General features: G+C 45.2%; 1 protein-coding gene across 6 annotated transcripts in view; it reads left to right on the forward strand.

Moving 5' to 3' along the window:
* Window positions 1-14,952, forward strand: part of DPYSL2 (dihydropyrimidinase like 2) — a 91,996-nt gene that overhangs the window by 6,000 nt on the left and 71,044 nt on the right. For 2 of the 6 annotated variants that reach the window (XM_073324855.2, XM_073324856.2), the window contains exon 1: window positions 12,632-13,024. The exons of 2 other annotated variants lie outside the window; for them this stretch is intronic. In XM_073324855.2, coding sequence (XP_073180956.1) covers window positions 12,986-13,024 — 39 coding nt within the window. In that variant the 5' untranslated portion in view covers window positions 12,632-12,985. Of the gene's footprint in view, window positions 1-12,631; window positions 13,025-13,159; window positions 13,357-14,007; window positions 14,186-14,952 lie in introns of those variants that run through there. 2 more of the 6 variants (XM_073324859.2, XM_073324858.2) reach the window with 2 other exon arrangements.

Here is a 14,952-nt window from a genome sequence, read left to right on the forward strand (position 1 = left end):
TGGCTAAAAAAACTTCACCTTACTTTACTCCTGATTTGGGAAGAGTTGATACATAGAGCTTTTTATCTGTTGATCTCAAAGTGCTTAACAAAGGAGGGTCAGTATTGTTATCCCCACTATACAGGTGGGAAAACTGAGCCACAGAGTCCAGAAGTGGCTTGCTCAAGGTCACACAGCTAATTAGCGTCACTCAAATACGATCGGGCTTGCATTTTAATTAGGAGTGACTGGAGGAGAAAGGATCAAGGGGTGATGATCAGGGTAAAGGAGCAGAAATGGGATAGGAAATAAATACATAAGTACGTGGCCTGGCTTTCAGAGTCGCTTTGCACCTGCGGGTCCCATTGACTACAGTGGGACTCTGAGGTGCTTGGCTCTTCCGAAAATCAGGGCATTAATCTAAATAACTTACACATAGCACCTGCCAGGCCGGTATGTAGCATAGGTAGGAAGGATGGTAAATGCACTGGATTGAGACGAGTGATCTCTCTGTTCAATCTAATCCAAATAAAGATGAAGGTTGTTTATTTCTCCCTTTGTGGCTTTGCTTCAGACTTCCTGGGTGACCAGAAGCAATTGTCTTAATCTTTCGTTGCTTGAGTTCCCCATCTGTAAAATGGGAGTAAATAATACTCCCTTTTTCTCTCTTATCTGTTTAGACTGTTAGCTCTTTGGGGCGTAGACTGGCTCATACTGTGTGTTTGTACACCAAGTAACACAATGGGGCCCTGAGGCATGAATGGGGCCCAAGAATAACAATAGTTAATAAACACCGACTGGGAAAGCAATTCTATTTTAAAACCGTATCAACACGGAGGGACTAAAGTGGATTTAACATGCAAGGAAAAAGAGGTTCCAGAAACAGTCTTGCAAACCTGCAAAATAACTGGGGTTGTTGCAAAATCCTCAAGCTCTCATGATCATGCTTGCCCATCCCTGCAACAAATAATGACTAACAGGACATTGTACAGAGCACAAACAATCATAGACTTTGGAATGCTAATGGAGCCGTTGTGCAAAGCACAAGAGAGGTTGTTCCAAACAGCTGGAAATGCTGTTCCAAGTTTAATTTGTTACGATTCCTGTAATTTCTCTAGCCTTGATTTGATAATCACTACTTGCAAAATAATTACACGGAGAAATGACTTGCATATTCTCCCAATGGATCATAATCATTTGTCTGGCTACTGGAAAACCAAACAAAAGCCTGCAAGCTTCCTGGATCCCTCTTTAAGACACCAATCCACATGGTAGGGGGATGCCACACATTCTGAGAGCATAGTTTTCTATTAAGTGCTTATCATGAATTTACCAATTTGCTCATCATTCCTTCTGATGCAGAAAAGAACCAGGGTCTTTGATATGGTGCCAACAAATACCATTTGGACTAAAGAGGCTCCACTGTTTGGCCCAGATGCTCCTTGTCTTCTTGTGTATTTACAGTGCTGATGGGGCACAATGGGGAAGTAATCAAGTGCTTTGAGTGCCACTGAAATACAAATAATAGGAACATAGTTTTAAATGATTAGCTTGTTTTATCAGCTACAAGGCAGCCTTCCAGGTGTGGCCCAAATCTGTTGCAGACAAGGCTGTGTCTAATTCCTCATATCCTTTGTCATATCTGCAGTATGTTAAATTTGATTCCGTACCCACTAGGTTGTTGGAGAGGTGAGACATTATTTTGTCAGCAAGCTCTGCATCCCAGCTAGAATAACGCTAATATGGCTGTTCTACATAAACGGTTCCCTCATTTGAACCCCTAAAGGGAGTCTTCATTTGGGAGCAAACTTGCGAAAGGATCTAAGGCCCAACTCCTAAATACCTTTGAGGATCTGGGCCTAATATAGCCAGAATCAACAACCTTTGTTCTGTTTCTGAGTAGCAGCCGTGTTAGTCTGTATTCGCAAAAAGAAAAGGAGTATTTGTGGCACCTAAGAGACTAATCAATTTTCAAGCACAAAGGAGATTCCCATTCTTCAGAAGATCCGAGAGAAAAGATAAGCTCCATGGTATTGATACCAAATGGTTTTTTGGTGGCAAGATCTACCCAGATTTTTTTTTCTCAGTCATGCAGTCAGAATTTCCCCCAGTGAAATAAGAGTAGTTGAACCCACTGTTCATGTTCACAGATGACATGAGTCTGCTACATTTCCTAGCTCGTTCTTTAGGTTAAGCTGTAGGGGCACATGCTTGAGCTCTGGAAGGCCTATGTTCAGTTGCAGTGATGACCAAAATGATAACCTTAGAGTGCTTAGATCGTGAGCTCTTCGGGGCAGAGACCATCTTTTTATTATGTTTTTTTACAGCGCCTAGCACAACGGGGCCATGATCCCTGACTGGGACGCTGAGGTGCTTCTGCAATCTGTACGAACATAAGAACTGCCATGCTGGGCCAGACCAATGGTCTATCTAGCCCAGTATCATGCCTCCAACAGTGGCCAGTACCAGAGCTCCAGGAAGAGTGTACAGAACAGGGCAATTTTGGAGAGATCTACCCTGTCTTCTCCTCACAACTTCTGGCAGTCAGAGGTTTAGGGTTGCCCCAAGCATGGGGTTACATCCCTGGCCATCTTGGCTGGTAGCCGTTGATGGACCTATCCCCCATGAACTTCCGCAGTTCTTTTTTTTAACCAAGTTATACTTTTGGCCATCACGACAACCCATGAAAATGAGTTCCACAGGTTACATTATGTGAAGAAAGTATTTCCTCATTTGTATTAATCCTTCTGCCTATTAATTTCTTTGAGTGACCCATGGTTTTTCTATTGTGTGAAAGGGTAAATAATACTTCTCAATTCACTTTTTCTACACCCTTCACGAGTTTATAGACCTCTGTCCTGTCCCCCCTAAATCGTCTGTTTTCTAAGATGAATGGCGTAATCTTTTCAGTTCTCCTCATACGGAAGCTATTCCATACCCTTGAACATCTTTGTTGCCCTTCTCTGAACCTTTCCCCAGTTCCACTATGTTCTTTTTGTGAGATGAGGCTATCATAACTGGACACAGCATTCAAGGTGTGGGTGCACCATGGATTTAGTTAGTAGCACTGTGATATTTTCTGTCTTATTTTCTACCCCTTGCCTACTAGCTAATACAAAGTATTAGTACGTCGTAGTAATAACAACAACAGTTAGGAAAGTGTGGGAGCTTATCTTAGTACAGCTGTGGGCCTGAAATGCTTGGGATAAACTTCATCTGTCCTCGGGATATGAGCATAAAAACCATTCTGTGTGTGTTATGTATGCCCCTCTATGCCTGATCCAAAGAGCATATATGTCTGTGAAAGCTTCCAGCCAGGGGGCTGGGACTTTCAAAGGGGTTTAAGGGAGCTAGGTCCCTCATTCCCATTGAAAGCCATAGAAAATTTGACTCCTAGCCTTAGTGCTTCAGCTCAACCTGTGGGAGTTCATTCAGGCTTTAACTCTGGAGGTTGTAGGTTCAAACCTTGGCGACAACAGCTCTTACGTAAGCCCTTATGGTTCAGTCAGAACCGTCTTTACGTTTCTCAAGATATTAAGAGCAACAACGAAAACTTAATCCAGAGACAAACACTTTGATTTGCTTTTATTGACTTGTTTGCGCAAATGGAAAATAAACCCTCCACTCAAAACTTCAGATACTATTTATTCAGAATGTCTGTCTGTAGAGGCTGAAAATAGTCATATAAGATTGTACCTCATCATCATAGCTTATTTGACCCCCGTGTGCATTTAACTTAAGCTGTAACATTTATTAGTGGTCAAAAGAAAATACCCCCCATCCCACTAGTGACAGAAGTTCCCCTTTGTAATTTATAGCTATTAACGGTAGACATTTCTTTCATCACCTTTTGGGAGGGACAAATGTATCCCTACAGATATTTACCAATTCCCCTCTAACCCTTCCAGCACTTGATGGCATGCGGGTGGAATGTTGTACGCACAAGGCATGCCAGTCAATGGGGCTCTGTGCTGGTGTAGCAATCTACGCGTGCTGATCAGGGCCTGAGTTATGAATAAGTGAAATCTCTATTGGCCTAACCCTGCTTCTCCTGAAGGCAATAAAAAGACTCCCGTTGACTCAGGTGACAGGAGGAGCAGCTAATGGGGGTGGCATATTAGCATTTATCTGTCATCTAACATGTCTGTTTTCCTAGGAAAAAAATATAAAGCTGGTTGAGTGAAACCAATCTGTTTCTAACTTGCTTCTCACATACTAAAGCTGATGCTGTTGTGGAGTTTCCAGAACTACCAGGGAAGGTTTAAACCCACCCCGATCCCTCCTTTCATTGCACTTCAAAATATATGTTTCTGTTCTCATGCCATCACAAAATGTCCTTATGGAAAACCTGTAAAGAATTTAATAGGGATAAAACCAACAGGATGTTGTAGAAACTCAGCAGGGTCCAACTGCAATTACTCAAAAATCCTAGAGACTTAAATAGAGAAAGAGATCCTTTCTCTAGATTTTCACTTGAACCATCCTGTAATTTATAGTGGGAATGTAATTCTCTACTACAGTGTTTCCCAAACTTACAGCTGTTGTGTACCCCTTTTGAGACACTTGTCTTACCGGCATACCCCTTCTCCGGTGAAGATAATTTGGAGGATGGGGGGTGGTTGCCACATTTTTATAATGCACTCCTAATTCGTTTCATTCTGTATTAAATGTTTGTTAGAAATAAATGCAAAATTATATTACATACAGTTGAAACAAAAATTTTAATAGAAATAATAATTACATATAGAAACTGTACTATAAATAATTAAAATAATAGAAGCGACTCAACAGTCTGGCAGAACAGCGCGCGCCCGTGTGTGTTTATATATATTATATATATATATGGTGAATTTGTATAATTCTGAAATTAAAATACGCTGGTTTGGCTAGGTTCGTGAAGAAAGCACTAGTTTTAATACTTACTCTTTCAGTCTTGAAAAATTTTCAGTACAAACCAAACTATTCAGTGCGAGGGATGGAACTGCTTTTGACCAGACACTATCGCGGGGATATCTGGCTCGATGTTTGTGATCTTAAGACGAAGCTGGGGCTCCACATCAATAAGACAATTTTGTTTTTTTTGTTTTGATGCCCAACAGTGCAGAGAATCTGATCTCGCACAAATACGAGGTGGGAAAAGGCAGAAGATACTTGACAGCTTTGTCCAATAGAGCTGGATATTCAGAGCTAACACCCAACCAAAATGACGTCAGTGTATTTTGCTCAAATTTTGTTTTCAGGAAGCTATCTGAAGCCAGCTCCAAGAGCTGTTCTTCTGAAGCAGAGAGGTTATTTGGCAATGTTTGAACATTGATGATAAAAGGGTTCCTTATCCATTCGAAGGTGCTATCTGGTTCAGGGAAATACTTCCAAAGATCTTTCTGCAAGCTTTCCAAATGCTGCTTCATGGTTTGTAACACATCACTATCAAGTTCGTTAGTCGAGTTTATTACTAAGTCATGAAGAGATGGAAAGGAATCCAGTTCACGACGACTAAGACGTTCATGCCACAGTTTCAATTTTGCAACCATGGCGCTCACTTTGTCTTGAACATGGAATATGGAGATGAGTTTCCCTTGCAACAAAGATAGATTGAGGTTGTTTAAATGAGCAAAGATATCTGCAATATGTGCTAGTTTGCATAGCCATCTCCAGTTGAGTATACAGTCTTGCAGGTTAAAGGTTTCACGTAAAAAAACTTGCAGTTCTTCTCGCAGCTCAAACAGGCGATTCAGAACTTCTCCACGCGAAAGCCAACGCACTTCAGTGTGAAATAGGAGTTGTGTGTAATCATTGCCCCTCTCATCACAAAGCTGAGAAAACAGCCGGGCGTTCAGAGGGAGGCCTTTCACAAAATTGATTATTTTCACAGCTTCATCCAGTACTTGCTTTAGATCTGCCTCCATGTTCTGGATGGCGAGTGGTTCCCTGTGAATGCAACAATGAGTCGATTTTGCTTCCGGCGCAACAGCTTGAATACGTGCAACAGCTCCTTTCTTCGAACCAGTCATGGCTTTGGGGCCATCTGTGCTTATTCCAACACAACGACTCCAATGCAAGTCATTGTTTTTGATAAAGTCATCAATAGCTTTAAAAATAGCTTCTCCAGTTGTATGTATTGGCATAGGTTGGCAGAACAAAATATCATCGTGGACTTCATTATTCAGCTCATATCTGACAAACAACAAAAGATTAGCTAACTTCACAATATCAGTGGATTCATCCGCTTGCAGTGGATAGTAGTGACTCTTCTGTACTCTTAACAGTAATTGCAGCTTTATGTTTTCGGTCATATCTGTGATTCTGCGATGAACCGTGTTATTTGAGAGGGGGACATAATCTATACCTTTGCTAGCCTTGTCTCCAATCATCACTTGCACCATTACTTTGGCTGCAGGTTTTACTAATGTCTCACCGATCACTTCAGCAGCTCTGGACTTTGCAATTAAGTACGCCACACTATCGGAAGCTGCCAAAGCTTTCATATTTTCACCTCCCGTCACATTACGAATTGTTTTCTGGGACTTTTGGAGATCTTTGCGCCTATTTTTGAAGAATTCTACAGGTTTTCCCTCGTATTCTTTGTTTGCTATCGAAATAGTATTTTAGGTTGGATGGTTTCATACCTTCATTTGTGAGAGTCTCGTAACAAATCACACATAGTGGAATGGGCTCCACCTCATCGCCAGTCCATGAAAATCGCAGTTTAAGATATTCTTCAGCAGATTTGCGGGCTTTTTTTGTTTTCTTTGCATTCAATAAACTTACAGATGGTTCACATGGTTCACTGATTTTGTCATCACAATTGTCTGATGTCGCCATATCACTGCATTTTTCAGCATAATTATCACTAACATTCGTATTTCCTTCGTAATTTTCTTTTGTACGTTTCAAACTTCCTGGTTTTAGCCAGCGATCCATTGTAAATGGGTTTAACAAAAAGAGAAATTGTGTATATTAATACACACCAAGTATGTACTTGCTACAATCTTTAGATTACTACTAGTAGTTATTCACTTTTATCTTTTATCCATCAACATGCCTTCTGCACGTGCCACAAAGGCCAGTGTATTGCCTGAGCCGCGGTAACGCGCACGCGTGGTTTGCGTCGGCTCTGCTGTGCTATCCGATGTTACTGAACGTGCTATCATATTAGTTACAATGTACACCTGTGCGTATTTCTACTGTACAAGTGTACATCATTCTCATATATTAAATTTTAGTGAATTGTTTTCTGCTGCTAAAAAAACCCGATGATAAAGTAAAATAAATTCTGCCGCGTACCCCTTGAAACCCAGGGGTCTGCGTACCACACTTTGGGAAACACTGCTTTCCTACATTTGCTAGGATATTCCAAAACCCCTATTGAGCCATATCCTCAGCTGGTATAAAGAGGTGTAGCTCTGCTGAAGTCAATTGAACTATGCTGATTTACACCAGCGGAGAATCTGGAAGTGAAAGAGATGCTCATTCTCTATTAAATTCAATCTATAGGACCTGAGATGGTATCAGAGCGGGCATGTGTGTTTGAAGACGGTGGTCTGAAGGAAAACACGAAGACGACTGATGTTATGCAAGTTGGGGATACAGAAGAGGAGCTGTTGAGTGAGGCTTGAGGAGGGAAGCAGAAACCGAAGATTTTGGGCACTTGGGAAGAACACGTAGTGCCATCAGAGAGATTTGGGGAATGGAAATGAAGAACCCAGTGTGCATGGGTAGCAGTGAAAAAGGTGGCAGGAGTACGGTGGGTCTGGCAATTAAGTCAATAATTGAAAGGAAGAAGTGCATGCTGAATGTGTTTGTCCCTGCCTGCTCTATTGTTTGGAAAGAGGAAGTCTTACAGAGATGGAAGAAAAGAAGATACAGGAGGTCGAAATGATATACCGAGGAGGACAATGGTAAGCAAGCAGAGGGTAGACAAAGTACACATGGAAGAAATTAGGAAGAAGATGAACTTGTCACGCCCATTGATAGCCTGGAGAGTACGTGTTGGAGGTGGGTGGGACATGTGATAACAATGGGAGAAGAACGACCAGCAGAGAAAGCAGGGGAGGAAGAGGACAGCAAGATCAGACATGGAAGATGGAGGATAGGATGGAAACTCTGTCAAGGGAAGTTTGAAGAGAAAAGGCCTGGAACTTGAAGACCTACGAACCCATGCCATGGACCGGAAGGAGTCATGAAGAATTGTGGGCACCTCCAACTCCGGGTAGGGTTTGGCCTACCGACTGGACAGTGGTCCTTTAACATGAAATGCACTCTTGTGCAAAAGACCTGCACAAGCCCTTATGCACCATTTTAAGCCTTGTAGAGGCAAAACCTGATTGCAGCCATGGCAGGTCCAGTGGCCAATAAACCACTGTGATTGTGCTGAGCAAAGGGTGGGCAGGATTAGTCGGGGCTGTCAATGGGCACGAACCCCCTGCAGGGCGTGACTCCTTGTGTGGCATGGGGTGGGTGGGTGGATGGGGGCAGGCCTGGGAACATGCAAGGCACAACTATCTGCTTCTGCGTTTATTCTCTCATCCCCCACCACACTGAGAGGGGTGGGGAGGGGAGAAGAGGGCTTGCATAGGGCCCTGCAGAGGCTATTTCAGCTATTGGACAGGAATAGCTCCCATGTAACAGCAGTGCAGCTATTCCCAATCTTGGGGAAGAATCCTTCCTCCTATCACGAGCCTGGGTGCAGAGGCAGAAGATTTACTCTTTAATTTGGGATTTAATTGGTGCCTAGGCTCTGTGCATTGGGTAATTCCACCCTTAATGAGGGATGCATTGAGCCACATTGGCAGAGATAGGTCTGGGATACTAACATTCTTCCATCATCCCTCACTCAGCAATTTCCAGGACTTTGAGTGATATCAATGACCTTAAGCATCCCACTCCTTTGTCTGCTGTCAGGAAGGTGGCATTTAGGGTTTGGGCTCACTGGCAGTTCCCCTCTGCTTAGCATTTGGCAAGAAGGATCTGGCAAAGTGCTTGTTCATTACGGTGTCTTCTAATTTTAAGTTTCCCAGCCTGCTGCAGGCAGAGCCATACCTCTGGAGTACAAAAGGAATCAATGGACTGAATTCCTCAGCTGTCTAAATCTTCCAGAGCTGGATGCATTCTTTCCCTTTCCACAGTGCATGGGCAGGATTTATTTTGTGGTAATAGCATTGCTGTATCGCAAAAGGGCTATGCCGCAAGCCACTAGGACGTCACAAATTTGTTATCCAGTCCATTCATTGTAACCTAGTAACTCACGACCGCAGTTAACTTTTCATTGGGATTTATTGGTCTTAATTTAAAGCGTGTGGATTTAGGCAAAACCAAGGCCTGTAAACAAACAAAATAGACTCCAATACAAAACATCTTTCGGAGAATACTGGTTTCTAATTAACATGAGCCATTAAGAACAGGGGCGCATCGTTTTTAAGATGGTCAATGTGAAGAAAGGCATGGGCTGTCAGTTCATAAGCTACGTTTTCTTTTCTAAGTTACTACTTCAAGGAAGTTTAATAATTGTTTTTTAAAATCATTTATCTTCTGAAGTCTTTTAACTTCCCAGAAGGAAAAATTTTGGGCAAGACCCTCAGCTGGTGTAATGGGGCCTCGACCTTGCCCATAAGGGTTAGAGATGGGGTTGTGATCTGGGAGTGGATGAGAATCTAGGTGTCTTTTGTGCTGTTCAGATCTTGTGTTTGGGATCAGCCTATTAACCAGCTATCTAATTTCTTCATCTGTGTTGTTCTGTACGATAACAGTTCTTATAATATGGTGATGGGAAAGAATCTCTGAACATCTCCATGATATCGGCAATAGAAGTGCCAATGAAAACTAGCATTATGGGTTTCTTTATTAGAGAGATAGTGTGGTCTAGTAGGTAGGGCACTAGCCGGAGTTCGTATTTTGGCTGTGCCACTGACCTACTATACGATGCTGGCATCACACCTCACCTCTGTGCTTCCGCTTCCTCTCCCACCTTTTGTCTCTTTGGGGAGAGAGACTAGGTCTTGCTGAGCACAATAGGGTCCTCACCTCAGATGGAGCCTCTAGGCCTTGCTATCATAGTAATAATTTATGGAGGACTTGAAACAGGAACCTCAAATCCAAAAGCTCTTGAATTTTGGGAATGGTCCGATCTGCGCTTTATACACATTGTGTCCTGTACCTGGCTGAGTGCTTTGGAATTTAATAAATAATAAAACCAGGCTACTAATTTGGACATAGTATGCTAGACTGTTGCTAGTAAGCAATTTTTAATCTCTTACATTTGTGCATTGTATGTTTGATCTGGAAGGATCTTGTGATCCAAAGGGCCTGATTCCTGCAACCCCCTACTCATGGAATTAGCCCCCAAATCAGAGGTGTCATTTGCTATGGGGCAGTTGCCCCCCCAACTTGGGGTTTTCGCCCTGGACTTTTCATAGATCTATATGCTGCATTATGTCTTTTACTGTACTTTTTGGGCCCTCTCCCCAGCCTTTGCAGGATAGAATATAATAACCTCAACGGTCCATATGCTAGCTCAACTTTGCTCTCTCCCCCTGGAATTTTTCTGCAATTTCCCCCTGCCCCAAATGGGTTACTTGTGTGAGTAACAAGACTTGCAGGTTCAGATCCATAGGGCTTTTATAGTTTGTACTGTATTTAACAGGTATAATTCGCTTGTCACTGAGGAGTTTAAATAATATCCTTAGTTTGTCATTACCTGGCCCATACAGACCTGCAAACAGAGATGGATTTGTGTCCTCTGTCCATGAAAAATGTCTCTTGTCTCATTCCTCTCAAGCAGCTGTCCCTGACAGTGATGGGGTATTGGGTTAGATAGGCCACTGATATGATATGGAATGGTGATTCCAATGGCTTGAGAGAGTAAGATGCTGGGGCCAGGGATCGGATGTTTCCTTTGTCTTGTACAGTGCATAACAAGTGTCACCAGCACCTGCTCGTTATTGTTTTCCCTAGCACGCTAACTCTTGGAGTCTGATGTTTATGCGAGAATCTCAGCTTTTTCTTCTTTTTTTTTTTTTAAAGTAAGTTTCCAGCTCCTAGGCAAAGAGAAAAAAAATGGAAAACATGACCCAAGCATGGTCTTAAGGCTCAGAAAGCGGAAGCAAAGAAATAGAACGAGGGTGGAGTTATTGGTTTATAAAAGCTCATGATTGTTAAGCTTATCTCATGATTTTTGAGGCCGGATTCCTAATAGTTGAACCCGTGGGGTTGGTAATGCTCTAATAATGAATGTGACCTGGATGGCCCAATGGCGCTCAGCGTAACCCCTGCTTCTTGAAGACTTGCAGGGAGCCAGAGATGCAGAACGTGGATGCCCCTTAGCTACTTGTGTATTTTTTGGGAAGGGTGGAAAAGGCCATCAGATGATGTAGGTGTTGTTCCCAATCGAAAAGGGGAAGGCCTGGTCAAAGCCAAACCCGTGGGTTGCTATGCAGGCCTGTTAAGAATTTTGGGGGCAGGGTACTTAAAAGTTTGCTGGAGCCCTTCCCCTTTCACCCGGCTCACAGATCTTTCGGGGGGGAGCCCTGAGCTCAGGCTCCAGGTACAACTCTCCCTCCTTTAGCCCCCTCTCCTCAGCCCTGATGCTATTGTTCAGTCTCAAACAGCGCCTCCTCCATCGCGCCAAGGAAGGTGGAAGGGCCGAGATGGACAAAGAGGGAAAGTGCCGTATTTCCTGCTGCGCCCGCTCTCCAGAAAGAATTTTCCTATTGGATTTACTGGCTCGGCAGCGCGGAGGGTCTGTGTGTATGTGTGAAATAAAACAATGGCATCCACATGCATATTCCTTTCAAAATAACGATCTGAAATTCAGAGTCACCGTGCATCCTATGGCTCCCACGGGGAGCTGCGGATGCTCAGCATCCCCGAGCATCAGGCCGGGACTCGGTTAGAAGCCAGCTCCCTGTTCTGCTGGGCAATGCTTTCTTTCGCCAAGGGTTATGCGGTTCTCTCCTTTCCCTTTAAAAAAAAAAAAAAAAAAGGCAACTCCCCTTCCCCCAATTCCCTTGCAAACCTGCTGCTGATCTCACCCAGCAACCGCCCACCGTGCAAGCTTCCGCAGCAGCATCTTCCAGCCACGCCAGCGGAAAGGGCGGCGGGGGGGGGAAGGGGGAACAACCCCCCCCCCCCATCCCCCTCCGCTGTGGCTGGTGGTAAAGGGCGTGGGCGGCGGCGGAGCTCTGGCCCCGTGCAGGGGGCTTGGCTTGGCCCCATATCTGCCAGCTGGGGCATTGCACCGGCAGCGTGGGCTGGGGCTTTGGGAGCCCGGGCGCAAAGCCCAGGAGGGCGCTGCAGCATCCAGCGAGCTGCAATGCAACGCTGCCCCCCCCGGCCCCGCCCCGCCCCGCCCCGCCGGGCCTGGCCTGCTCCCCAGGGGCTCTGGAGCCGGGGCAGCAGCCGGGCCGTGCACCGCCGCGCCGCGAGCTCCCAGCTCGAGCCCGCCCCGGGGGTTGGGTTGTCGCGGGGAGGGGAGGGCAGGGCGGCTCCTCCATTGCGCCACTTTGCATGTTACCGCTCTTCTCCCCTCCCATTGCACAGCGGCCGGGGCTCGTTTGCATATCCCGGCGGCTGCCAGCCAATCCAGGCCAGAGCCGGGTGCTTCCTCCCCCGCGCTCGGCAGAGGAAAAGGGAGTGGCTGAGCGCGCATGCGCTCCCGCTGCCTCCTTGTGCTCGGGCTTTGATTGCAACGGGGATTTTTCCCCCCGCTGGCTCCTTCGGTCTAATTCTGGGGCTGGGCTTGGAGCGGGGCAAAGACAGGGAGACGCGCCGGGGCTGCTGTTGGTCCCGGTTCCTGCGATTTGCAAAGCGCCGGGCAAGCTTCTTTTCCTCCCCTGCAGACCCCAGCGTCCCCCCCTCCCACCCCCGCCCCACTTCCTTTTGATTGCAATTGATTTTATTTTATATCTATCTATATATTTTTAAATTTCAATAAAGCGTTTGCAAGAAGGAAAAAAAAATCAATAAACAAACCCCTCCCGGTTTTTGTTTTGGGGGTTGTTTCCCAAGAGACATGTCTTATCAGGGGAAGAAAAATATTCCACGGATCACGGTGAGTGTAGCGACATGGGGAAGGAAGGAGAAGAGGGAGGGGGAGGATTAAGCCCTTTGTGTGCTTGGGAGGTGATTGCAAGGGGTTTTGCAGGAAGATGATAAGATCACGCTCTCCTGCAAAAAACCCCTCCTCTGCCGCAGCATCGCTGGAAGCCTTATCTAGACGTCCTGAAAACATGCAGGGGATGCGGGGCGAACAATGGTTGCCTTGAAGTTGCAAGGAGTGGGGCGCCAGTCGAAGCGGAGCTGGGCTCGTGGCTCATCAGCTCGGGGATGCTGCGACCCTAGCATGGGTCCGAGCAAACGGATGGCAGGTTTAGGCGTGCACGGGTGGGAAGAATAGACGGAGGGAGCTGGCTCGTGGGTTTCCGAAGCCCCGAGTGGGGGGGGGGGGGAGTTGAAAATGTATCGCTTTGATGTTTTATGGCAGCCCGTGCCGCTCCTAATACACAGGGCGGATGGGGGTGGGTGGGGAAGTGAATGGTAGATGCAGAATGACAGCCGGGGTGGGGTGGAAGAAGGTAGGATTGGGGAGGGTCTGCGGGAGATTTTAAAATAGACATAAAACCAGATTTTTTTACAGTCTGGCTCTAAAATATGGCTCAGGAACAGACATATCTGCCGGGCAGAGCTTCTCCACCACTTTGCTGGGAGGAGGGGGCAGATTTGGCTGGGCTCTGAGGGTTTTTTTCTGTTGGTTTTCTGGTATGATGGAAGCAGCTTTCCCCCCCTCTGCTCATACAAAGAGGGCTGTGATTGTGAGGAGCTGGGGACAGTGTTTGTGCTGTTCCTCCAGGAGGTAATGGCGCTGCTCCGATGAGATGAGCAGATGGGGCTGGTTCTTTTCATCTTCCATCCTCCTTCCCAGCGCAGCGAAAACAATGCTTAGAAAGAGCTCCTGGTGGTGGGATTTTTTTTTTTTTTTTTGGTACTGGTATATGAGAAACGCCTCCCCCTCTTTAAGATTAGGTGTGGAAATGAAATAGGAAGTATTTCTCTTCCCCAGGAATATTCTTGCAACACACAATTCAGTCCACCCCTGAATGAAATCTGAAGGGAAAAGAAAAGGAGCGGTGACATAAAACCCTACGTTTCCCCATTATTATGGAAACTGATCAGTGCAGGTATCACAGGGGCAAAGATACTAACTTTCTGCAGCGTAAGTGAGGCAGTTAAAAATGCTCCTTGTTTATCTTTTGACATACAAGTTTGCACTGTTTGTATCCGAGTAAGAGCTTTCCGCTCTTAGACTGAAGGATGCACCCGTCGTAAATCTTGTTCCTGAGCCTTAGAGGTGGACAAGTGAAAGATCAACGGTAGTGGATGGATGATATTAAGTGTGACATTTGGATGTGAGCTGTTGAATTGGGTAGCTGTGTGTAAAAAGCATTTATGCAGCCCAGTGTACTTCACTGATTGGAATGTGAGAAGACTGAACCTTTAACTGGTAGAAAAAATGAGTGATCTCTCACTGAGATTCCAGTATCTTAAGGTTTTAAAAACGCTAGTCCCGATTTAGAGGAAGCTGAATATTACTGATGGGTGGTGCTGTGGGTCTTCAGCGAACTGGTGTATTTTTTTCATGAATGAACATTGCAGTTATTTGGGTTGGGGTGGATAACAAGACAAAGAATAGGAGATGAGCCAGATTCTGATTTGATTTACTCTGGTATAAACACAGTGTGACTCCACTGAGATCCGTCTGTAAAGAGATCAGAATCTGGCTCAATGGGTAGGGGACTTTCATGTGAATCAGTAAGGTGAATATGAACAAGTGTGGTATCAGTCCTTCCCACAGATACAAACTGCATATGTGGTTTCATACAAAGCCCATTGAAGTTAATGGAAAGACTCCCGTTGATTTTGGTGGGCTGTGGATCAGCCTCAAAGGGAGAGGTGTGTACGATGAAATGAGCTGTAGCTCAC

The sequence above is a fragment of the Lepidochelys kempii genome, chromosome 26 (genome assembly GCF_965140285.1).
Source record: "Lepidochelys kempii isolate rLepKem1 chromosome 26, rLepKem1.hap1, whole genome shotgun sequence".
NCBI classification, from domain to species: domain Eukaryota; kingdom Metazoa; phylum Chordata; order Testudines; family Cheloniidae; genus Lepidochelys; species Lepidochelys kempii.